Source organism: Alosa alosa, chromosome 14 (genome assembly GCF_017589495.1).
Source record: "Alosa alosa isolate M-15738 ecotype Scorff River chromosome 14, AALO_Geno_1.1, whole genome shotgun sequence".
NCBI classification, from domain to species: domain Eukaryota; kingdom Metazoa; phylum Chordata; class Actinopteri; order Clupeiformes; family Clupeidae; genus Alosa; species Alosa alosa.
Window position 1 is genome coordinate 29,169,085 of NC_063202.1, and position 26,217 is coordinate 29,195,301.

Sequence of the window (26,217 nt, forward strand, 5' to 3'; positions counted from 1 at the left end):
AAAAACTGTTGCTGCTCAAAATGCAGTACACAGAAATAGCATCTCACCAATGAATGGCCAACTTCACAAACCTTATCTTCCAAAGCAGACAGTGGTCCTGATACCTCACTATCCACCCTCTGGGATTACAGATTGGCCTGCAGTTATTTACCCATGGGCCTTTTACAGCATGTTCACTACAGGCCATTGTTCACAGTAACACCACAATGGACGCCTCACAAAGCAACCAAACAGCCAGTCCGCTGTGTGCGAACAGGTCATTTTATGGGCCTGGAGTGATATGAAGGAAACTGACGTCAGCATGCTTTAAATGTGCAGAGCTTTAAGGCTGCCTGCACCAGTTCACAGGTAGTGGCAAAGATGGTTAAAGGTGTCCTTGCAGAGGTGGTTCTGCTAGCGATTTTACACATAGCCGCAACGCGTGGTCAAGACCCCACAGAGGCGCTGGGCTGTCCAGAGCACCAGGAGCCTTTTGACGGCTCCTGCTATGAGTTTGTGGCGCAGCAGCGCACCTTCCAGAACGCCCAGCGCTGGTGCGAACGAGGCGGAGGGCACCTGGCGTTTATTCTGAACGATGAGACCCAGCAGTTCCTCCAGCGGCACATCCAGCCCCAGCAGGACTGGTGGATAGGGCTGGCCCCGGCGTCCAGCAACCTCACCCTGGACTCAGCTGCGGCAGAGGGTAATACCAAGGCTGTGAGGGGTTTTAAGCTGATTGCCCTGATTTGACAAGTTGTTTTAGTATTCATCTCAATTTGTGTTTTTAATATTGAATAACGTGTATAGGCACAAGCATGAACATACTGTAATAAGGAATTCTTACTGTATTTTTTACTTGCACATAATAGTACAAGCTGTTCCCTCATGTTGTGTGCTTTCTATTTCTGTCTTTTCTTTAGAACAATGTTTCCAGCGTTTTTTGCAATCATTTCTTCTAAAGAAATTTAGAGGAACAACAGGAATAACTGCTTAGGTTAACAGCATTCTGCATTATGCTAAGCTTAACCACATCTTTGTTTACCAAGATTAACATTACAAATATCTTTACCTTTTCCAGATCAAATTCTCTGATTTGGTTGGATAAACTTATATTTCTTAAATATGTTACTAGACCACTTGTAGGAGAAAATGTTTAATGCATGATTTTCTGTAGTGGGTGACCAAAAACAATCTGTGAACTTTACATCTGCTTTGTTTTCCATTTGTCTGTCAAATGATGCTGGACATGTGGTCACTGGACTAGGCAACCAACCAGGACTAGGCTGCTTTTAAAATCAATGTTATCGCTCCCTTCAGCTGGCGTCCAGATGAACGCCTGACAGCCATCCTCGAAACAGTGCCCTCTGTCTATCTCTGATTAGCAGCTGTCTGTTCACAAACAATATCGTCTCTTAATGTGTTTACCCTCATGTCTTTGAAATAGGTCCAAGTATAGTGTTGTGGCTAACACAGCAGCTGCTTTATCTTCTGCACAAAAGAGAAACATTATCACTCAGACCATTGCAGGGCCTCTATTGTTCCATTTATGGGTTTTCCTCCTGTGTTTTGTTTGAGTAATTTAGACCCTGCTGGGGTGAAGCTGCATTTTACGGTATATTTGTTCTGTGATGTTGGAAATGTATTGTTCTGATATAAACAGCTTCATTACTGTGGACCTGTTCTGACAAATCCCATTAAGGGTAGAGTTAAAGGAAATATTTGGAAATATTAAATGAAGAAGCATGTTTGGGAAAGTTTATTTTTTCTAATATTAATCATATTATTTTCTCATAGGAACGCTCTCCTGGCTCGATGGCTCTGATGTTAGTTACTCTAACTGGGCGAGTGAACCCTCAATAGGAGCCAGGTGTGGTTACATCCTCCAGGGCTCTGGCTTTCAATGGGAGGCCACAGACAACTGCACCCAAGAGATGCACTTCGCCTGTGAATTTGGTGAGCCTTTTTTCCCCGTTCTCTGTGTGAGGTGTGTACAGGCCTGTGAGATAAGAACCGTCTTAGTAACACTCTTTCTCCCCAGAAACTGGGAAATCTATGGCTTGTGCAAACTACAATGCAACACTTCAGTGTGGCTCTGGGCAGGTGATAGAGGTGGACGACAGCTTCTTTGGGAGGAAGACGATACACTACTGCCAGGGGTTCACCTCTTCCTCGATCACGTCCTCACAAGAGGAGTGCAGCTGGGTGGATGTAGTACATTTAGTAGAAGGTATGATCTTCAACACATCTCTAGACCGGTATGCTTCATATACTGTAGGCTTACATTTACACATTCTAAATGTGTAAAATGCACATAACACATATATGGAAATATGTTCAATAATATTATGATAACTGTTTAATAAATGATAAATGTGTAGATTTAACATGATTTTCTAGAGAAACATAGCTTGCAGCTGTAAGAAATGTGGAACATTTTTCTAAATACTATATACTGGCACAATAGGAATCACTGTGACAGTGCTGCGGCCTATTGTGTCTTGCTTTGTGCCCGAGATACAAAATCTCTGTATGAAGACTACTATGTGCAAACAGCAGTTCAATTAGACGCTCTCTGTATAGAATCAAAATGAAAAGGGCTATGAGCTAGCATAATGTTTGTGTGGTCACTGATAGTTGAACCACAAAAGGATCTCTGTCCTGTAACAGGCTCTGATGACTGAGATAAATAAAGCTTGAACATAATCAAGTCAATATTTAATGAGGCTCCCAGAAATAACTCTGTGTTCACAGAGGAGACCTACGAGCTACAGGGATGAATAGTCAACACTGTATGTATGGGCTCCTCTTTATAAAGTACAGTGATTATTGTGAATCCAATGCTTGGCACAGGGATACGTTCCGTTGAAAAGAGAGCCTTGCAAAAGGAGAGGTGAGGGTAGACCAAATGTCCTGAACAAATAGTAATACAAAGATGGCTATTTGATTTCAAGGGCAGTGTCACGGACTGCAGGCCTGCCAAGCTCTGGCAGATGCATCATCCTTTGGAGAACCATGCCCTGGTCTTGGAAGCTACTTGTCTGTGGAATATCATTGTAAAGATGGTAGGAGGTCTCTGTCTTAATTGATTGATTGTTTATGCTTTCCAATATTGTCCATATTAATATATACATAAAATATGATGGCTGATGGTAGTGGTAGCAGTAAAACTGTGGACTGTAAAAATGTCACACTAAATGAATGGATCAGTATTCAGAATGAAATGAGTGATTATACAGCCACTGTCAATACTAAGTCTCAGGGAACTCTATAATAAGACTCTTGCTGTAAATGCCAAATGTCAAAAATCTGTGGCAAGAGGCTCTTTTATCTGCAACACATTCATAATTGTTCTTTACATGTAGGTCTTCACCTGCTCATGGGCAAGTTGGCTGCTGTGTTTGACAACGTCACAATCCAGGTGAAGTGGCTTTTGCACCCGTTCCAGGGTAACCTGACATGCACACTCATTGCAGGGGATGGCCACATCATTGACCCCTACATTCCTGATGAGTGAGTCCAAATGCACATCTCTACCTTACACTGTACATTGATTGCAGTTGTGCACACTGCCACGACATATAGACTACACCCATATTCACAAAGAAGGTTGATAATTTACCTTGAAAGTAGTAGAGGTGATGATAAGGACAGAGATGAGGCAATGGATATAAGGTATAATAGCGTTGGCATTGGCATTAGGCATGAAGGCCTACGTTGGAGGGAGAAAATGGGGAAAGCATTGATCCCTGGGGATCAATAAAGTATCTATCTATCTATCTATCTATCTATCTATCTATCTATCTAAAGTAGGCTTAGATGGGATTCTTTCTGATTGAAAAGAGGGATAGAACATGGAACACAAGCCTGCATTCTGAGCTTCTGAGGAGAAGGCGTAGCGGCATGTAAAGCACTATGAGTTTTTTTTTTTTTTTTTTTTCCAGTCGCATACCACATGGTATGTTCTACTAGTTTGACAGTGATTGCTGTGTTCACATTGCATGTTTGACTGCTCACACTGCAAGACAGCCGACAAAAATGGCATGCCAGAAATCCAGTTGTATCGCACCGGACCTTGAAAGCTGATTGTTCCGTCTTCTCATCGTGTGTCTTGAGTGCTCAAACGACATGAGAAATCGGACAGGAATTCAGGAATCAGACTGTTTTGGTCAAAATAATCGCCCAGTTTCTGCTTGGCATAAGTGAGGTTTAGTCAGTCTCTCCTTTTGTTAGGTCACAGGCCAGTGTGGTGCATCAGTACAGCTATCCAGGGGTCTTCACTGTCGGGGTGGAGTGCACCACCAGTGAGTGGCACGTCACTGCACAGAAGACCATCACCATCCAGGAGCCACTTGGGGAATATGGAGTGGTCAAGTGCTACAGCATGGGCCAGCCAATGAACAGCACAAACTGCAAAGCCTTTGCTAACAACCCTCTTACAATCCAGGTCAAACTGGACGCAGGTAACCAAATTTTTCCACGTGAAGTACACAAGAGAAAATAGTTATAGACTTGACAACGATGAACAACACACAATTTCACTTCATTTTTACAGGAAGCAATGTCACCTACAAAGTTCAGAGAGATGGCACATTGTTGGCCTCGTCGTCCGCTGCTGTGGGCATAGTCCCTCACAACATCACCCTGGGTCCAGAGGAGGTGCAGAGCCTGATTCCAGGCTGTCATCGGCTGACTCTGCTGGCCTCTAACAACGTCACGGCTGCTGACCCCTCCACAGCGCTGGAGGTGTGTGTATTGGATCCGGTGCAGGGGCTGCAGGCGTCCGTGTCCACCCAGGCCAGGCCGTGCCCCGAGGCGTATCTCCACATCACCGTCTCTCTGGACTACGGGGCCCCCGCGCAGCTGCTCTTCCAGATATCCGACAGTGACAACAACACTGTCCAGGAGACGAGAGAAGTGGACAGTGGCAGTCTTCAGGTTTTCAACATCTCAACAACCGTCCAAGGTTTCCACGCCTTTGAAATTTGATTTCCATCACAAAGTAATCCATCACAGAATGAGTCGTCATGAAATGTATGTTGTATATGTTGGATTTTAGGAATGGTACAAGTGAAGGTCAAAGCATGGAATACATTCTCAGCCACAGAGCAGGATGCAGGAAATACAACAGTGCTTTGCCTCCCTGAGATAGAACTACTGTCAAATGATGCTCAAAATTCAGTAGGTTTTTGTCTCAATGACGTATACAGTTATTGAGCCCTTACTTGTTTCCCTGTAACTCTCTTGCCAATACTACTGGACTAACCCTGATCTAAACATCTCGCATTACATTTATACCTAGACAGAGGAGCATCTGAGAATTCCAAGAGCCAGTGTTAATATCCAGATGGACCCTAATAAGCCCAACATTGGTGACCCAAGCGTCGAGCTTGAGATCAATGGACATGGAAATTCAGATTTACACTGGGAATGCAGTAAGTCTAACATTTATAGTTCACAAATGTACATTGTTGTATGTTGACAGGCAGCACGTCGGTAACAATTTAATTTGGATTTTTTTTTTTTTTTTTCTGCCTTTCAGTTGGGAATTGTATATGTTCTGACACCTCTAATGAGAAGAAAATTGTGATTCCTAAGAAATGCCTACAAAAACCTTTTGAATATGTGGTATACTCTCTGACTGTTACAAAGAAGACAGGAAATAAAGAAGTGTCGACGGCAACCAAATGTGTAACCCTTACTCCAAGGAGAGAAATAACTGTCACAATACAGTGAGAATCTATTTTGGTTCAATGATAATATTTTTGCAGTATTCAGGAGTCAAAGTACACCATATTGCTGGATGTCATATTGCTGGATGTACTCCAGTATTATAGTTTTAGTTTCATTGTCACATAGGATACATCAGTACCTTAATATGTGAAGAAATACCAATTCAGATTCTGAGGTGATTTTTTTTACCTTTCTAAATCATTTCTACCTCAGACAATAAGCAATGTCTTTTTCAGCTGTCAGGACTGTAACTCTATCAACATTCTAAATGACCTCAACCTAAAAGTGGATTGTCCAGGTTGTCAGACAATAGTGTGGTTAATTGAGGACACATCTCCAGTCCCTGTAAGTATGTCCATTTATACATTAACATTCAAAAGTAGTGGATAGTAGTAGATAGTGATATGGCCTCCCTGGGCAGATTTAATTAATATGTCACTTGTGGGGGGAGTAATTAGTTAGGTACTAACTATACTACATTTGCCGTTCTGTCTGCTTGCAATACATATTCTGTCTCAGTCATTTTTGTAGCTTAGACAAAGTGACAAGAAAAAGTATAACATAGAAAAAAACACTAAAATCTAACATTACAATACATCTCATTCAACACTTGAAGTGCACCAACAAAAAGGACATTTAGCACACAAAAAAAACATTCAATCCTCACACACATTACACCTTTTAAAGAGTCTTACAATATGTCCAACCGACACACTAATGCTGACAAAAATAGAAATATAACTGTCTAGAATCATTTTCAATCTAAGACTCCATATTGATTGAAAGAAGTTGGGGAATGATTTGAAAATAATGACAAATTATGTTTTTTGTTGTTGAATTTGATGTATTTGTTGTTTCCTTCCAGGCTGCCCTCAGCTCCTGTTACAGCAATGGTGAAAAGCGATTCCGAGAGGTAGCGAACTCAGTCAGCTCATGGGCAGTCCCAGCAGCGACCCTTCAGAGTGCACAGCAGCTCATCACAGTCATTGTTTATGGTAATTGTCTTGTGCTGGGGTCACACACTGTGTGCATGAATCTAATAGTCTCTGTATGTTACTCACTGGTTGCTCTTCATCTACTATATTCACTATAGGCACAAAAGATACAGGAGGTGGTAACATAGAGTCCGGTTATAGTGAATTTGGCATTACATTACCTCAACCCGGTGCCTCAAGTGTGACCACACCCTCAACTGTGACCGCAGCCTCAACTGTGACCACACCCTCAAGTGTGACCATAGCCTCAAGTGTGACCACATCAGCCTCTGTTACATCGTCAGCCTCTCCCGGGACAACTGCAAGTCCACCCAGTGTCCTGTCATGCTGGACAAACCGCACTGCTGGAGATGTTCTTTCTCCATTTACCTTCACTTGCAGTGTAACCCAGTCCTTCTGTAGCCTTGCACCTTGCACCTACTGCCTCAACACTGCCAGTGGTAAGAAACTAATTTTGGTGGCATTGTCAATGTCAACGTTTTGACAAGTTTCTGTGAGTAAGGTAAGGTGGGGATCGCTTGGAATGCAAGGTGTCATGATTTGTTTATTTTTATTCTTCTATCTTCATCAACATGTACATTTTGTTATCTCTTTTACATCTTATCTTATCAAATGTTGTAATTGTTTTTCACAGGCAATTACCTTTATTGTGGTAATAACCCTAGCGAGAGGTCACTCTTTCTGTCACTAGGAGACAGGAGTAATGACTACACCCTAACTGTGGTTGTAACTTTGCAGAACTCAGCTAGACAAACCTTAAACACCACAATTCTCGTCAAGGTTTGTGATACCTAATAAGATGATTGTACATTCTTTCATTCATTCATTTTGATCAATTAGCTGCTCAAAAACGATATAGAATGCAAATGGAATGGTAGCATGTTATCAGCAGCCACTAGAAAATGTGTTTGAATATTGTTCACCATTGTGCCCAACACTCTTCTGAGAAGATGTGATACAGGGCTTGGAAAATAACACAGCAAATAGCAACACAACATACACTGTAGGCCAAAATGTGCAGCTCAAATAGGATCTGTCATTTAGATCCATCTGTCTTCTGTATACGTAGGCCTACACAGTAAAATGTGTAAAATCTGAAGTGTTCAATTCCAATATTCTTTAAGAATTCATTATAACACTGTGGGCCCTATCTTGGCGATCTAAAACCCGGTCAGTAGCGAAAAGCTTAAATGCATTTAGGGGTGTGTCCAGTCCACATTCGGGTAGTTTTGTTATCAAACGTTGGGCGCTTGGCACAAAAAAGTTGGTCTTATGTTTCTTAATCAGTCATCATGGGTGTGTTTTGGGGCATAACATCCTTTAAACCAATGAGAATGACATCTGTCATTCCCTTTAACAGCAAGCAGTGCGACTTCAAACAGCGCATTGGTATTTTGATGGTCTCCGGCGCATTTGAAGGAATCTGCTTGCACACAAGACCATTTGGAACAGGTATTTCACTAAACCATGCTTAACTAAAACCTGTTTGTGACTAGAAGAGTATAGGCTACACGTATCTGCCCTCGTCTATTATTTGAACTCATAGGTAATATGAAACTAACTTCACTGTGGTGTCATAGTCAATGACAAAACAGTTATACACAGTTAATTACTTTCACTATTAACTGACAATGGGTTAACCATCAAAAACATAGCCTGAAAAACACTTACTCCAATAATGTTCGAATGACTGAATAAAAAACCTAAGGACATTTATCCTGCAGAGGAGCTGCTGCTTACATCTTGAGACAGTGCATCTTCAGCTGTGCCTCATGTGCGCCTTTCGCTATAGACCAGGTTTTTCTTGGTCAGTGGCGTAATGATTTTTAGAGGGTGTAAGATAGCGATTTTTAGATCATGCGCCAGACCACACCTTATGCCGTTAACTGCCACACCCCTGGGCACATTGTTTAATGAAGAGCATGGCGATTTATTGAGTTTAAAAAAGGAATAAGCTTTGCGCTGTGATAAGATCGACAAGATAGAGCCCTGTAAGTGTTAAACACTGTAAGGCCACTTTTGATCTGGGAAGAGTAACAAGCTCTACTGAACTCTTGTCAGAGAAGTTTTACCACTTAAACTCAAAATAGTGTTAACAGACACTGTCCAATTTGTGTATTATATTCACCTTAACACTGATGAAGCTATAAAATCACAATAAGTTGATGTCCACATTACATACCTTTGTGTCTATCATCTAGGTGAGGGACTCTGTTTCGGAGTCCTCTGTGCAGGATCTCCAGAACCTGGTGTCAAATCAGGTGGCAGAGTTACAGAGCCAAGGCCAGTTTACAGGGGCAGCCTTAGCTCAGATGTACCAAACCGTGTCCAGTGCATTGAATGGAGGCTACAATGACGAGGACAAGAGTGCAAGAAAAGAGGTACCAGTGTCCATCATTGAATGCTATGTGTCCAATTCTGCAGGAGAAAAAAACGGCACTCTTCAGTTAACTTGCAGTGTATTCAATACAGATTAGGCACAAAGTGGCATTACAAGTCTGGCTGGTCCTCAAGCTAAAATTAGTGGATATTTGAACAACACAGAGCATACATTTCTTTGACATTACATCAAAACTCTTTCTTTCACATTCTGTTATTATTTCTAGATAATTTTTTTATATTTTAAACTAAAAACACTACACATAGTTCTTCTAATTAAAAATGAGCACAAATGTTTATCCAAATAAATTTCATATGACATATAATGGGGATTATTGAGATGCTTGTAAGTAGCCTATGGTAACGCCTGCAAGATGCTGAGACATGAAGTCCAGTTCATGATTAGTATTGTTTTCCTTTCAGCTCAGAGAGCAGATGGTCACCAATATGTTTGTAGCAATAGAGAGTGTCCCCATGGGGAGCCCAGAGGAGGTGCAGGCAGTCGCCAGTGCTGTGGCCGAACTTACTAAGCAGGATGATGAGCTGACCACAGACACACAGGTACAGGACGACTTCTGGATGTTTGTATTGTACTGTGCCCTATTTGTCAAGGAAAGATTATCTCTGTCACATAAGGCTTGCAGTACAGTTTGAGTAGGAGTGGCCACCCACACATGGACAGATCTGTAGTTTTACGGGCCCCAGGAAGTGAGAATCCTGGACCTGCATACTGGAATCAAAGGGGTGAGAGGGGGTTTGAGGAATCCAGTGTGGTCATTTCAATCAAGGGGATTGTGGTCCCATTGCAACTGCTGTGGCTATAATTGTCCATAGTAGCAACAGCCTTTGGCTTAACCAGTGGGAACAGCAGTGGCAGTAACATATGGAATTGCAACTAGATTAGATAGATAGATAGAGAGAGAGAGAGAGAGAGAGAGAGAGAGAGATTGTATTAATCCTGAATTTACACATATAAATATAAAACAGTAATATGTTTTGTTCCCTTCCGGACAGATTCAGGCAAGCAGTATTTTGTCAAAGCTCAGCAAGTCCCTCAACTCACTTCCACTCCCTGAAAGTAATGTAAATGAGAAGATGTTGGAAGCATCCAAGCCTCTCATTGAAGCTGCTAGTAACATCATTGTGGTCTCAGCAGCGACAGATAAACAGGTACTTCTTCACTTCTTCTGCATGACAACCGTGGTTTTAAATCACATTTTGGTGCAGGTACTCACATAATGACTTTAACGTCTTTTCCAGAATGAGATCTCCGAGCACTTACTCAGTGCTGTAGACAACGTCCAGAGTGCCCTTCTGGTTGGGAAAAAGACCAGCCATGGGCCCACAGTCATAACCACTCCTCAGATTAGTTTATATGTCAACAGGTAATAACCAGCTGACTAAGTTGCAGAGTCCTTTTATATGTTATTTCTTTTATGCATAGCTGGACAATCCATATCCTTTTTGGCAGTCACTCAAAATGGTATGTCGTTGACAGAATTAGTATTGCTTGACTACGTTTTTAATTGAAAGATCAATTTAATTTGTATTATCCGATGTGCTGATTATGTCTTTTAGTGATATTTTCTAGTTCAATGTCAAGTTCCTGCGCTCTACAAAAAAATCTAAGACATATTCCTCCTGCAGAATGTCTCCAAAGAACCTTGTGAAGCAGCCATTCACCATTCAGAACTCTAGCTCCAGCTCTGCCAGCTTTGCTTTCCCACCTTTAGGTCTCTCTGTTGTGTCATCAACGCCCGTGGATGTCCGGGTAAGAGCAGGCCCTCAATGTCTGATGAATGGATGCTAATGTATGTTCTCTCTCAATGGTGTGTAAATGCAATAATCTATTATATCATTTTTTACTTTCTCTAATGTAGAGAAATGCCCACCCATACACACACATCATTACACCATCTTCCTCCACACATGCACACACCAGTGGTTGACCACCTTTATATATGTTTCATATCAGATGATGACCTTTGAGACAAACCCATTTGGCTGGAATACAGCGCAGTCCATCAATGGCACAGTGGGGGCTCTGTCTCTCACCCAACAGAATGGCTCCCTTATCCCTGTTGCTAACCTGACAAACGAGATTGAGGTAGACATGCTTACCATTATTTTGTACAGAGTATTTTTAAAAAATGTATTGCAGTGTTAATTTTGACAGCAAATTCTGATTTAGTCTTATTGTAGTATACCAATTACATGTGAAACCCTTTGTGTAGCTAAGGGTCTTTAGTTGAGGCCCAATTGTCCATTAACTGATGTGATTTTGTTCAGATTTTCTTGCCGAGGCAATTGGTTGCTGAAGTGAACAGCACCTTTCTGGACCTTGGAAACTTCAGCACCATCGTGATCAATGTGACGTCCCCTAACGTGTCCCTGGTGCTCAAGCTGGACCCCTCAGAAGACGTCTCCTTACATTTGCTAATAGGGTTCCAGGAGCACCCCAACGACACACACTACGAGGCACAAACCTACCTGCCGCATGACAGAGACACACAAGGTTTCCACATCCTAACTCATTTCTACTTTTTTTTTAAAAAATGTCAAAGAAAAGAAACAAGATAACTGAAGTTACTTTTTTGTTTTTCACTCCACTGATTCTGGGCAGAGGAGAGATACACATGGGTGTTGAGCCCCAGGGATATGACCATAGATGAAGGCGTATACTACCTTCTGGTGAGGCCTGTGGTTGGGGCAGGAGTCAACTCTACAAAAGTCACAGTCTCCATCACGTCCATTGCTGCTCAGTGTGTGTACTGGGATGAACTAAAGCTAAACTGGAGTGACTATGGATGCAGGGTGTGTTCATTCACGTTACATTTCTCTACTATTGCAAGAGTAATTGTGTATATGACCCGAAGTTAGTGTCTGAAATCATTTTAGGAATCATTGTAATCAGTGAATGTTTTGTTCAAGCTTGGCTATGTAGAGCCCTTGGGGTGTATTTTTAGATGTTTAGATTGTTAGATGTTACTATAAATGCATTGAACAGTGCAAACTGGCCTTAGTCAGATTTTGATAGCAATCTCTACCACCTAGTGAATTTGACTTGATGCCTCTCTGTATTTCACTCTTTAGCACATACTTGACTCTGTCTTCATAGGTTGGCCCCCTGACTACACCCCTGGTCACGCAGTGCTTGTGCAACCACCTGACGTTCTTTGGGAGCTCCTTCTTCGTCATGCCCAACGTGGTGGATGTGAGCCAGACAGCTCAACTTTTCAGCACTTTTGTGAACAATCCGGTGGTGGTGTGCTTTGTTGGTGCTATTTTCCTGGCCTACCTCATGGTGGTAATATGGGCACGACGGAAGGACATTCAGGACACAGCAAAGGTCTGTCTCTGTAGAATCCACACTAATGTGACATTCTGGTCAGTATTCCAAAAGAACACATATGGCTAAACTATACTTTATTTCATGTTTTTCTTTGATTGGCGTCCACTGAATACTTTTGAATGCTAAATTGAATTGAACTGAATTTCCATTTTACATTTCATATAGATTATCTTTATGAATGCATTTATAAAATGATATTAGAAGATTGATCAACTCACGGTATATGCTGTTTTTTCAGTTTGAAAATGCCTTTTCTGCTGCCTCTTAGGTTAAGATTACTGTGCTAGGTGACAACGACCCCCTGGCAGAGTACAGATACCTGCTCAACATCAGCACTGGGCACCGACGCGGAGCTTCTACATCCTCACAGGTGTGCATACCTCACTACTATGAAGGCTTATTGGCCATCTCTGGTTGGCATCATTGCACATTCCTGTTGTTGTTTTGGCAAACAAAATTTCTCATTCACTGACAATGGCTGTATGATGCTCTTTATGTCGGGTTACCTCATAGGTCAAAGTTCATACTGTGTCTTTGGTTCCTGGGCAGGTGACAGTGACTTTGCTGGGCACTGAGGGCGAGAGTGAACCACACCATCTGACTGACCCAGACAAGCCAGTGTTTGAGAGAGGCGGGGTAGACATGTTTTTACTGACCACGCCGTTCTCGTTGGGCGAACTGCAGAGTATCAGGCTCTGGCATGACAACTCAGGGAATCACCCTGGCTGGTAACACAGATATGCCCGTACACTACCACCAGTCAAGAACTGATCCACTAATATTATCCTACTTACTGCAATCTTCAAACTAAAGGCTACACATTAATTGGACAAATCAAAACGGTCATCCACACAGCTGAAGTTCATCACAGTTTGCTATGTGCCAGAGCTGAGCCCAAGTACATGACACAGAGCTAACTAGAAAGTAACTCACTAAAACTAAACCTAAAAGCTGTTGCATTGCTTAACAGGGAGCATAGTATAACTACACCTGTGTCTGTGACATCCATGTTTCACAGTATCTCTCATACTTGTATGTTCTGTTTTGTGCAAATCAGGTACATTAACAAAGTGATGGTGCAGGACATTGAGACGGGGCAGAAATGGCACTTCCTCTGCAGCTCGTGGCTCGCCATAGACATGGGGGAGTGTGTCCTGGATAAAGTGTTTCCTGTAGCCAGAGAAATGGACTTAAAGAAATTTAGGTAAAACATTCATTTGTTGTGTTTTGTTCGATTACTACAGTGGTCCCCAAACTTTTTCTTCCGAGGGCCAGCTCACTATGCCTGGCTGTAAGAGAGGGCCAGAGACTCGGAGTATATCAGTAACCATAAAATAGCTTAGCGCTGTGAACAAAGGCAGTCTACCTTAGTTGAATATTCCATTACATTTAATCTATAGGCTATTGCAATTTAATACCATTGTTATCTGTGTTTATATTGCCATCATGCCATATCAGTGTAAAATGTAGCTCAAATGAAATAATACTAATAATAGCATTCTCAAAACTATAAGCAGGGAGTCCCAAAAGTATATTTTGAACTCTGAACTTTGCATACACAGCTCAAGTTGTGAACAAGCAATATCCTACAAATAATTTAAAGTTCTCAAACTATGAGTTTTATGAAGTGGTGGCAGAAACATCTGAAATGACCACCATTCTAACTTTCACTCACCTCATTTGACTTTCAACTTTGTTAACTCTGTATGAACATTTGAACGAGTGAATAAAAAATATAAATAATTATACCAGAAAGTTCCAGAATTATGACTTGAAGTTAGTTAGTTATTAACAATTAATTGATACATTTTTAGAATACTTTGAGCACTGATGCAGTCAGCAGAGGCCTCTTACATTGTTTGCATGTAGGCCTACTATACATTTCATTCCGTTTTCGATGGCAAACGCGAAACAGCGCCAAAACAACCACCAGTGGACAAAAAGAGTATTACATGTGTACTGTTAAGACCCGCCATAGAGAATGAATGGGGGAAATTACGGAGGTTATAGTTTGACGATGTCGTACTCCCGTGCGGGCCGGATCCTATATACCACGGACATGTTTTGGGAGGCCACCTAAAATGTAGTTTGGGGACCACTGGATTACTACAAGAATATTGTCTGTCATGATAAACCCTAATCACCATTTTGTTTTGCAATTCAGGTATGACAAAAAAGCCAGTTAGGCAGTTGATAGTCATTTGTCCTGTCTTTCATTTTGCAGCAATCTGTTCTACATGAAGACAGTGAAAGATTTCCGTGATGGCCACATCTGGTTCTCTGTGGTCAGCCGCCCCGCAAACAGCAACTTCACATGTGTGCAGCGCGTCTCCTGCTGTTTCTCTCTGCTACTATGCACCATGCTGACCAGCATCATGTTCTATGGTGTGCCCACAGATCCTGCTGAGCAGACCATGGACTTGGGTACGTTTCTGCACATTTCACCTTTTACTAACCTACCTGCATGAAAAAAACAGACATCAGTAGCACTCAACTCTGAGGTTAGATGCCTTTTAAAGTCAAACTATTTCTTTGTCTTATTTCCCCACCAAGGTCACATTGAGTTCACTTGGCAGCAAGTGATGATTGGCGTCCAGAGCTCCATCATCATGTTTCCCATCAACCTCCTCATTGTCAGCATCTTCAGAAACACACGCCCGCGGGAGAGGAAGTCCAAGAAGCCTGTAAAGGACAAGAGTAAAGCGGACACCTGCAAACAGGCCAAGAGTGGCCGTGTGTCACCAACCCAGCCGCCCTCCCCTGAGAGCCAGCACAGGGACATAACACCAGAAGCCGTAACCAAGGTACAAAAAACCTACACAGATATTGAATAACCGGATATTCAATTAGATGGTCTTTAACCATCTAATAAGTGGAATGGGTTCCTCAGTTTAATGCTAATAATTACTTACGTGAGATGTCTGTGTCTCCCAGGACATAAGAAGAATAGCACAGTCACTCTCCAAGGTGATGAAGAACCCTCTTCCCAGGATAGATGTGACATCTGGCAAAAACCCTGACATCAACACGCTTCTTTCACTCGTGGAAGACATCATCCGGCAGCAAAACCGTGCAGGGGACATGTTTTACACAGACAGCTCCAAGTTCACGGTCACTTTGGAAGGTTACTAAACCATTGTCTCATTATTTGTATTATTATGCTTTTGTATGAGGTACAAAAACACATGTCACATACAGAGAGTATATGGATGATAGGATGGGGAGAAAATGGGAATATAGTAACACACTATTATCTTATGCAGTGGTCCCCAAACTACGGCGCGCCACCTCATTTTAGGTGGCCCCCCAAAACATGTCCGTGGTATATAGGATCCGGCCCGCACGGGAGTACGACATCGTCAAACTATAAGCTCCGTAATTTCCCCCATTCATTCTCTATGGCGGGTCTTAACAGTACACATGTAATACTCTTTTTGTCCACTGGTGGTTGTTTTGGCGCTGTTTCGCGTTTGCCATCGAAAACGGAATGAAATGTATAGGCCCACCTGCAAACAATGTAAGAGGCCTCTGCTGACTGCAACAGTGCTCAAAGTATTCTAAAAATGTATCAATTAATTGTTAATAACTAACTAACTTCTATTCAAGTCATAATTCTGGAACTTTCTGGTATAATTATTTATATTTTTTATTCACTCGTTCAAATGTTCATACAGAGTTAACAAAGTTGAAAGTCAAATCAGGTGAGTGAAAGTTAGAATGGTGGTCATTTCAGATGTTTCTGCCCCCACTTCATAAAACTCATAGTTTGAGAACTTTAAATTATTTGTAGGATATTGCTTGTTCACAACTTGAGCTGTGTATTCAAAGTTCAGAGTTCAAAATATATTTTTGGGACTCCCTGCTTATAGTTTTGAGAATGCTATTATTAGTATTATTTCATTTGAGCTACATTTTACACTGATATGGCATGATGGCAATATAAACACAGATAACAATGGTATTAAATTGCAATAGCCTATAGATTAAATGTAATGGAATATTCAACTAAGGTAGACTGCCTTTGTTCACAGCGCTAAGCTATTTATGGTTACTGATATACTCCGAGTCTCTGGCCCTCTCTTAGAGCCAGGCATAGTGAGCTGGCCCTCGGAAGAAAAAGTTTGGGGACCACTGATCTTATGAATGGTAATTGTATCTTGAAGAGGGAATTTAGGATTCCTTGAAATTGCAATTGTAAAGCTGTGTCCCCTGAGACTGGAGCTCTCCCTAGTGGTGATGTTGTGATCCAGCATGCAAGATGACAAAAGTGTAATTCTCTCCCGCTGATAGAGAACCCTTCCTCTGAGAGCCCAAAGAAAACATCCAGTGACGGCCAGAAAGGCAGCCTTCACAGCCAGTACCTCTACCGGCAGCTTCAGCACGTGGAGAAAGATCTGGGCCTGCTGGGGCCCGAGCGCTTCTCCAACCCCGACAGCTACAGCCAGGCCGTGCAGCAGGTCCGGGGCATGAAAGGCCTCCTGGAGCCCCACCTGTCCTCCACCTCCAACGGAGACCACCCCAGCCGCAGCCCCAGCCCCGAGGACAGCGCCGAGGGAGGGGACAGTAGTGGTGGCAAGAGATGCTGTCAGGGAGGCCTGCCCTGGTGGTTCGTGTTCCTGGGCTGGCTTCTGGTGGCGGCGACGAGCGGGGTGTCGGCGTTCTTCACGATGCTGTACGGGTTGAAATACGGGAAAGAGCGCTCTGTCAACTGGCTCATCTCCATGCTGGTGTCCTTCTTTGAAAGCCTTTTTATCACTCAGCCTTTGAAAGTAAGAAACTGTGGAATTCACTTTAAATCGACTGCATTTAATTCAATGGATTTGTATAAGAATACTCATATTCAACACAACACAGGTGCTTGGGTTTGCGGTTTTCTTTGCCCTAGTGCTGAAGAAAGTTGACCAGGAGGAATATGGTGATGTTCCTATTGAGGAATCAGTGTCGAATACAGGTACCGTTATTGCAAAATCCTTTTAGGAATATATAATTGATCAATCATGTGTAAATTATTGAACGCAAATAAAATGAATGCATCCACACATGCTTTAAAGGTGATCCTGATGCCGTACGTATTGCACGGAGAGACAGCACATGCAGTTTCTACCAGCCGCCACCACCCTCAGACATTGAGAGGATGAGAATGAATATGATCAAGGAACAGAAAGTGTTTGCCCTCATCAGAGAGATTCTCAGTGAGTCAGACCTGCCTACTGATCAAACACATTCTTTCCAGCCATGGAAAAGAGAGAACTAACTGTTTTTTTTTCTTACACAGTATACATGGGGTTTATGTGGATGTTACTCTTGGTTGCCTATAGTCAGAGGGATCCAAACGCGTTCTATCTGACCCGGCACATTCAGCAAAGCTTCAGCAGTGGGATCACAGACTCGATGAGCCACAAGGAGGTGTTTACGTGGGCCAACACGTCGCTTCTGAACAACATTTTTGGACAATATCCAGGTATGCAGTTTGTAATATTGCAGTTTTCATATAATGTATTTTCATTATACACAGAGAAATCAATAACAGGCAAAGTGAAACATAAGCGTAACCCTATTCAACCATATTAAATAATTTTTTTAAAGCACAAAATATTTAAATATATTATAAACAATGTGAGCAACACAGTCTGATATACTCATTTGTCTGTATTTACTTCAGGCTTCATAACAGATGGGAATTCCAAACTTATTGGCAACGCCCGCCTTCGCCAGGTGAGGGTGCAGAAAGACTCTTGTCGCATTGCCCGCTCCATGGAACTGTCGGTCACAGACTGCCATGCGCCGTACTCTTGGGAGATAGAGGACAGGGGCTCCTATGGACCAGGCTGGAATCGCACCAGGGATACAAACACCTCCCAGGCTGCTGCCTCCGGCCCCTGGCAATACCTGAGCCAGTCCCGACTCAGAGCTCATCCCATATGGGGCAACGTGGCCCTGTACAGAGGAGGAGGCTTTGTGGTGGAGCTGGGCCCTGACCTGACCAATGCTACAAGGTAAAAACATACATATATGCAAATCATAAATATAACCAGTACAGAGAGAGGAAGTGAGTGACATTACAGTTTGAGACCACTGAGAGAAGTGTGAAAACGTGTTTGAGAGTCTACTTTTCTAATCCACAGTGCGCTTCAGTACTTGTTTGACAACAGATGGCTGGATGTTTACACTCGTGCTATCTTTGCGGAGTTCACTGTGTACAATGCCAACATCAACCTCTTCTGCATTGCTACACTAATGCTAGAAACAACAGCTGTGGGTAAGGCAGACATCTCATTGATTGAAGCCATTTCATATTTACCGTAGATATGAATGATTAGAGATAAGTACAATTATTCTCCACTGTATAATTACACTCAAATGTCTGCACAGGTGCATTCCAGTACCGTAGTGAGATACAGACTGTCCGTCTCTATCAGTCTACGGGTGGTTTACACATTTTTGTCATGGCCTCTGAGGTCATCTACTTTCTTTTCATTCTCTACTACATGTATGTCCAGGTGAGCAGTTTTCATGAAGTACTTAAGAAGAACTAAAAAAATTAATACCCCAACCTGTTTATTCCTCAGTTGGTATATATTCCTATCTGTAAAGCCGTTATTCTCTCTGCAATCAGGGCAAACTAATGAGGCAGCAGAAGTGGGCTTACTTTAAGACTAAGTGGAACCTTCTTGAGCTGGCCATCATCATCCTCAGCTGGAGTGCACTGAGTGTGTTTATCAAAAGAACATTGCTGGGAAACAGGGACCTGGAATTATATCAAAACAACAAGGACCAGTTAGTGATCACCGTCACATGAACATCTTGGGACTGGATAGTGAACTTAGCGGTTATATTGAAACCTTTTCCCCTCATCAGGTACATCAGTTTCCATGAGACTGCCACAGCGGATGCGGTGCTGGGCTACCTGATCGCCTTCCTGGTTCTCTTGTCCACCATTAAGCTGTGGCACCTCCTGCGGCTCAACCCCAAACTGCACCTTATCACCTCCACCCTGCAAAGGGCCTGGACAGACATCTCAGGCTTCCTGCTGGTCATGACCATCATGTTTCTGGCCTACTCTATTGCTGTAGGTTAAAGTCACCCACAGTATGCATGGAACACCTGTGTCCAATAACTTTATTATTATGATAGAAGCATATTCATTTATATGTAAATCTGCTTTAATATATGGCTTTATGATTATTGCTTTGGATACACTGTAGATTTCCTGTGTTCCTAACCAATAACTATTCTCTGCATATTTTTTGCAGTGCAACCTAATGTATGGCTGGAAGCTGTCTTCATACAGGACTCTCATTAATGCAGCACAGACTATGGTCAGCCTACAGCTTGGTATCTTCAATTATGAAGAGGTCAGTTCCTGGTAAATTAACTTAAATAAATGCAGATGACTGCAAACTCAATGACTCAACGCTAATGACTCTCTATTTTGCTTTTGAATTCCAGGTGTTAGATTATAACCCAGTTCTTGGTGCATTCCTAATTGGCTCTTGCATCATCTTCATGACCTTTGTGGTGTTGAATCTCTTTATTTCCGTGATCCTGGTGGCATTTAGTGAAGAGCAACTTCACCATAAGGTTACCAAACATTTGACCTTCTGTGTTTAAGAACATGCTCTGAAATATAATAAGAGCTCCCTTATAAGAGTAAGATTTGCAATATTTTAACTCTGTTGTCGTCCACTTATGTTCCTCAGCCATCTGAAGAGGAGGAGATAGTGGACCTGATGCTGATGAAATTCTGCAGTCTGTTTGGGATCAAAATTCAGAAGAAAGGAGAAGCGAGTGGCTCCTTCTCTGCCACTAACAATCCAGCACCATCTGTCATATCGTAAAACTATTGGTTGTCCATTGTTATTTAAGTATGAGTAGAATGTCTGTGTTTTGAGTAATGGTGTATAACATGAAGCAAAATCCAGTTGCTGCTTTTGGTTCTTGTTGAAGTATGTTGCTAACTCGAAACCTAAATATCCTAAGATTCCAAGATTTGGAGAAAGTAGTTGCAATGTGTTAAGGAACATTCTGTGGCTTCCATATGTGAATTATTTTAAACTGTGTAAACATTGTAAACTGTCCACATTATCATTACAAGATCATAGTGAAATTATAGTGAAACTTCCTAGCTATACTAATTAGCACTTGACTGGAACATTGCACACTTTTTGTGGTGTGGAATAAATACATTAGGATAAAAAAAATGATGTGGCATATTTTGATGTAATGTTCCAAGTTCAAACATTATTCTGGTGCAGAATTCCACTGGATATTTCATTTGTGTAAATCTTTATAATGCACAATGAACACACCTGTTGTATCTTTCTTGTTTATGTTTCTAAATAAAGAGACACTGTAGAGCATTTAAGGGGTTTCAAAAAGATATTAATGATGTACTGCCCTATCTGCAAAAGCCTTAGAATCAATTGTTGCACTATACGTTACATGGAGATGGTCAAATGTGCATTCAGGGCTATAAATGTAGATATTAGGCCGACAGACAAGTTTAAGGTGAATAGCCTACCATCTGGAGTGAAATGCTGTAGCCTTTCAAACTATTGATTTCAAGTTCAATAGTTTAGAGGGTCTTTTAAGGTGTATGAGATGTCAGGGTGTGTCCATTCCTCAATACAAAACCTAAGATTACAACTTCAGATACTTCTAAAATAAATCTTTGTTTACTTGTACTCTCCTGATCCATGTGAAAAAAGGGATAGTGGATGTGATGCTGAAGCTCTTCTGATAGGTCTCACTCCAGACCTGAAAGAGACAGATGAAGTCAGCAGTGTGCAGGGTCCCATCGCGGTCTCATGGCTGATGACTTCATAAAGGCCCACCGTATGTCTGGTGTATGTACTGAATTCGTACAGTACACTACAAGCACAGCCAAACATGTGACACTGGATTAATAATGTACTTACAAGATCAGCTTCCTGTCACCTACTTCTCCCCCTTTGTGAATTATAAAAAGGTTGCTAGAGGGTGTGCAATTTTGGAATGGATTTTTTTATTTAGTAAAAATGGCTTACATGTTTGTTGTTTAATAACAGATCCTACACAAACTAAGGGGAACAATGTAGTATGTTTCATGTCTGTACTTCAATTTTGATTCAATTTTAGGTGAGGTCCACAATTATGTTTCTGATGGGATCCCCGTCATGGTTGACGTTTCATTAAGGAATCAGTTGCTGTAGTTGCAGTATACAACCGTCATATACTACCATCAGTGCTTTTCTTTTTAAAAAGAACGGAAGGGGAAAAAAAGACAATATGAAAGATACATTTTGACACAAAGATGGATTTGATGACAAAAAATGATTCCCTTCCCTCTTTTAATCAAAACAGAGCATGTGGAGTCCTTTATCAAAAAGATAAATACAATGCCCGACCAATCCTGTACATACAAACAGGAGGAGGGTACCAAAAAACAAAACATCCTCTCAACTTTAGTCAAGACCGTGTGAGTCCATGCTAGAAGCTCCAGTTCATTTCTTTTCCTTTTTCTCCTCTTTCTTAGCAGAGGCGTCTCCCTTCTCCTTGTCCTTCTCCTTATCTTTGTCCTTGTCTTCTTTCTTCTCTTTCTTGGCGTCGTCTTTCTCCTGGCCCTCCTTCTTCTCCGCATCACGGTTTGCGATTTTGTTGTTGATCAGATTGTGGAGGGCGACAACAGAACGGATTAGGGAGGCCAAGTAGACAACCAGCATCTGGTCATTCGTCTTGAGGTAGAAGGCTTTAATGAACTCTTGCAGGTTGACGTCTGGCAGCAGGTTGAAGACATCCTGCAGCTGGTAGATGATCTGGTGGTTGATGGGCAGTTTGCCAGTGGCCACCTTCTCCAGGTAACCTTTGATGTCCAGAAGTTTGGAGTTCAGGCCCTTCAGACCATGCACCTGGTTGGTGATGCGCTGAGACAACGTGCCAACTGTCGTGTCCTTGATATCTCTGTAAAAAATAAAAATAAAATAAGCTACCGTAACAGAAAAATCGAATGACATGAATGCCTATCATTAGCACCATCGCCGGACTCAGCACGTCAAATGACTGTACCTGAGTAAATGCTCCACACCGACTTCCTCAGCCTCCTCAGCTCCGATTTCACTTGTCACATGCTCAAATGTCTTTGAAGTTGGAGTACCATCCTACCACACAGAGTACAAAAACCGATGAGGCCCTGTCTATAATCTTTTTAGAGTTAGATTCACTGAGGTTTTATCTGTGCTTAAATCACTGACTTTATAATTAAATAGTAATTTCAAAGCAAAGCAATCCATCTGTTGTGGATCAAACCAAAGCCTCAGTGAATGCACTCAAGTCGTTCTAAAGGAAGTTAGCACAATGAAAAACTATTCAACATCTTCGTTTCTCATAAACAAATATAAGGGAAAACAATTCTCATATGCATATTAAAATGGTTTTATGAACAAGAATACTGAAGAGGATCTCACATCATGCACTTCTTCCACAGAGATGTAGGCCTCAGTGGGCAGCCCCAGGTCTTTGGGCTTCACATCAATGATGACCAACACCTTTGCACCACAAACACAAATCACAGTATTAGGCTATGCAGTACAATTGCATAATTTGTACACAGTTACAACCCGTGTATTGGTACTTACAGAATTGGAGCAGTACTGCTTCATGAGTTCATTGATGGCAATGTCATTCTTGTGTAGTTTTGGACCAGTGTGATACCATCCAACTATTCTTTCCCTGGCTGAAGAGCAATCGAACAGAAAATTGAGATCTAGTGGCCAATTATGTTTCACCACTTACTGCAGAGGAAAACAATGTAGGCAAACACAACATATGCCACTTAAACCCCATACAAACGTTGACAAAAACAAACTTACCATTTACTTTTTTGAACATTCCATACATATTTTCCAAGTAATCGTGGTCCAGGAACCACACAGAGTCATCTTTGTCATCCTCATCAAAAGGCACTGTATATCAAAAGACACAATGCATGAGCAATACTCAACTACATTAAAATTCGTAGATTGAATTTTGCTGGTTGTCAGATAAATGATGGGGTTATGTTCCAAAACAAGACAAGCGTGTTGTAACCTGCAAAACTGTTGGACACGTCAAGGACCTTCTTGTGCCATGACCCAAGAAGAACACCCACAACGCGTTTCTGACTCCCAACTTTACCGATTCTGGCATTGAGGATGAAAAAGGTTTTAGAAAGACACAATGTTAAGGCATCATTCTTGAAAAAATGACGGAATCTCAGGTATTATCCGACATGTCAACTATCAATATACAGCAATATGTGGTTCAAAGCTAACCAGATCAAGTGCCTTGATGCACATATGTGTAATTTTAACAAATTAATGTTATTTGTTAATGACCTAAGATCTAGGTAGAATCTAGCTAACATTAGCTAGATAGCTAAGGTTAAGTTAAATGACTGAGTCATTTTGCTAGCTTGGAGCTAGAGCTATGCAGTCAGACAAACTAACGTTAGTAAAAAGTCTGACTGACATATGATCATAACAACCCGATTACCTATTCTAAACAGAATTACCTTTCATCAACAAATCAAAAATAAAAGGCAAAGTATAGATTCAACTACGATGATGAGGAAAGACATGTAGACAGTAAACTGAATTTCTGGCCAAAAAGTTAACACTAACGTTATCATATAACGGTAGCTACGATTAGTCTATGCTAACGAGCAAAATACTGTCTAAATAACATTACAATAATACATATGAACTGAATCAATTAGCCTTTTCCTGATAGGCACCTTGTTCTGTTAATAAGGTTTGGTTTGGTGGTTATTCATAGTTTACAACGTAACGTTATTCATATATATCTATGAACGTTATTAAGCAAAACGTCTTTAACATTTCACAAGCGCAAATGACTTGCTGTTTAGCTAGGTCTGCTAGAGGTAACACTCAAATGGTAGCCAAGCCTAACGTTAGCTATCGACAGTCTTCTAAAGTCAAGTTTAAGTGAGCTGGCATTTTGCTACAACTATGAAAGTCGCTAACGTTGGCTGTCAAACTAGACTTCCATGCACATACAATGCGGCAAAATAGTTTCAGTAGTAATTCAATGAAATGTTATTTTATCATCCAAGTAACTTTTCTGACTAGCGTTAGCATGGCTAATATTTAGCCAATGAGCCAGCACTGTTGGGCCCCTCAAATTAAATCGCGACCCAATCTATAATTTCCAAATAACCCCACGGTAAAATTGTACCTGTTGAAATGGTCCACCACACTCAGCAAAACGAGGGGATGTACAACAACCTTTTCAACAGCTAGCTCCGGCATTTTGGTCAATGAAATTTGTCAGTAACCTAGCTAGCTAACGTTCAATCGAACATTTACTTGACGTGCTCTCCGGCTTGTTGCTTGCTAAACAGTTCCTGTCAGTTGTTCTCGAGGCCTTTCCACATTATACTGCCATCCATTGGATTGGAGGGTAAAATTGACAGGGCTCACTCTTGAAATTGTGCTTGGGCATGAGGAGTAGGACTATGAGTAGGACGAAGAAAGATATATCAGAAGAAAATATATATCACCATATGACACCAATGCCAGAGTTTAATTTATTTCATTTCAGCGTTTCTTATTTAAGAGCCCATAATAGGCCTATGTAGACTATATCAAGTGGCTGAGTGGGTGTTGTTGTACATTTGTGGTGCCAAACCTGCAGACACTCCATTTCATATAAATTTCATAGAAACAAATAACCTAATTCAATGGATACAGTAGTAGCTTGTAGCCATGATTTAGACTACTTTGAAAGGTGATATAGGCAGTTAGTGTGTCATATCAGAAATTACCACTAGGGGACATGCACATTGTTTGACAGGGTCCGTTTGACAGGGCTGTAGGAGCCTTGAGACAGACACTGCATCTCTGATAGGCTGTTAGGCCTACTACTCAATACTCAGATAGGCTGTTACTACTAACATTTTCAAAGTTACAGTAAGAGTCTAAGTCTGTTCAATGTCTGTAACAAGAGTTCAACCATTTGAGTCCACTCATCTCCATGAGGAGTACTGACCTGCATTCTTATCTTTACTTGATATGATTAAACAAGAATAGAGCTTTTATGGTGAAGGGGATCAGAGAGGTACTTATCAGCTGAATCACAGTTACCAATAAAGACAGTCAATGTCAAGGGTACAACTATAAACAGCAACAATCTGAGCCCTTTGAAGATTCACCTTTACATTTTCTTTCTTTTTATAGGTGGACCAATGGGCTGCTTGATAATGTGTAACAGCTGACAAAACACTTGCCGTTTACTGACTCTTGTAATTGCGAAAGTGAGTGAATTCAGATGAGTGACGTGTAGTTCTATTTTTGGAAACTCGTGATGCAGCAATAAGTGCTCTTGTCCCAGGTTTGAGACTGCTGACCTTGTACCCTAGAGGCTGCACAAATTATAACCACATTCAGTGTGCAGCCAGAGAATATCTAGGAGATGGGCTCTGGTGTATGGCAGACACAGAAGGAACAGGGAGGGGAGTATGAATACTTCTCATTTGTAATTGTTAATCTTGCAGAAAAAAGTGGTTTATAAACATAAACTCCATGGGTATTGCTTCTGAAGAGGCTGAACTATTCAGTATTTATATAGCACAAATAACTTCTGTTAACTTTTCTGTTCCAGAACATTAAGCTCATGGCAACTCTGATTGGATGACCTTAAACTAAGGGGAAAATGTCTGCTGTAAAAATATTCACACATTCACTGACTTCTGCAAATGCCAAAACATAAGCCTTTACGTCAGTATTAAGAGTAAAGAGTAAAACGTGT

At 41.5% G+C, this 26,217-nt stretch overlaps 2 protein-coding genes across 2 annotated transcripts; one reads left to right on the top strand and one right to left on the bottom strand.

Moving 5' to 3' along the window:
- The first annotated feature begins 3 nt into the window (after positions 1-3).
- pkd1l2b (polycystic kidney disease 1 like 2b) lies at positions 4-20,833 on the top strand. Its single transcript, XM_048262762.1, has 41 exons — positions 4-682; positions 1,774-1,932; positions 2,018-2,206; positions 2,931-3,041; positions 3,342-3,489; positions 4,210-4,439; positions 4,532-4,942; positions 5,036-5,157; positions 5,279-5,411; positions 5,519-5,708; positions 5,946-6,054; positions 6,575-6,704; positions 6,803-7,144; positions 7,339-7,484; positions 8,906-9,085; positions 9,507-9,644; positions 10,098-10,253; positions 10,344-10,468; positions 10,731-10,854; positions 11,059-11,190; positions 11,373-11,598; positions 11,707-11,897; positions 12,202-12,432; positions 12,704-12,805; positions 12,985-13,163; positions 13,493-13,639; positions 14,660-14,859; positions 14,989-15,239; positions 15,370-15,559; positions 16,726-17,204; positions 17,290-17,386; positions 17,487-17,627; positions 17,711-17,896; positions 18,098-18,431; positions 18,561-18,694; positions 18,808-18,935; positions 19,052-19,212; positions 19,294-19,504; positions 19,689-19,790; positions 19,885-20,016; positions 20,136-20,833. The coding sequence occupies exons 1-41, from the start codon at positions 361-363 to the stop codon at positions 20,271-20,273; spliced, it is 7,557 nt and encodes a 2,518-aa protein (XP_048118719.1). The 5' UTR covers positions 4-360; the 3' UTR covers positions 20,274-20,833.
- Positions 20,834-21,422: 589 nt separating this feature from the next.
- psmd7 (proteasome 26S subunit, non-ATPase 7) lies at positions 21,423-24,811 on the bottom strand. The gene is made up of 7 exons (XM_048262874.1): positions 24,646-24,811; positions 23,500-23,591; positions 23,283-23,375; positions 23,049-23,146; positions 22,878-22,958; positions 22,480-22,571; positions 21,423-22,374 (listed from the first exon to the last, which is right to left on the bottom strand). Exons 1-7 carry the CDS (start codon positions 24,717-24,719, stop codon positions 21,918-21,920), a joined length of 987 nt encoding a protein of 328 aa, XP_048118831.1. The 5' UTR covers positions 24,720-24,811; the 3' UTR covers positions 21,423-21,917.
- Positions 24,812-26,217: the final 1,406 nt, after the last annotated feature.

Bases quoted from the DNA above. Each gene is read 5' to 3' on its own strand.
- pkd1l2b (XM_048262762.1), top strand. From the start codon at position 361: ATGGTTAAAGGTGTCCTTGCAGAGGTGGTTCTGCTAGCGATTTTACAC. The intron at 10,855-11,058 runs GTAAGAGCAGGC...GTTTCATATCAG, and splicing joins CAACGCCCGTGGATGTCCGG to ATGATGACCTTTGAGACAAA. The intron at 12,433-12,703 runs GTCTGTCTCTGT...GCTGCCTCTTAG, and splicing joins ACATTCAGGACACAGCAAAG to GTTAAGATTACTGTGCTAGG.
- psmd7 (XM_048262874.1), bottom strand. From the start codon at position 24,719: ATGCCGGAGCTAGCTGTTGAAAAGGTTGTTGTACATCCCCTCGTTTTG. The intron at 22,959-23,048 runs GTAAGTACCAAT...TGTGGTGCAAAG, and splicing joins AGCAGTACTGCTCCAATTCT to GTGTTGGTCATCATTGATGT. The intron at 22,375-22,479 runs GTACAGTCATTT...TATTTTTTACAG, and splicing joins GGTGTGGAGCATTTACTCAG to AGATATCAAGGACACGACAG.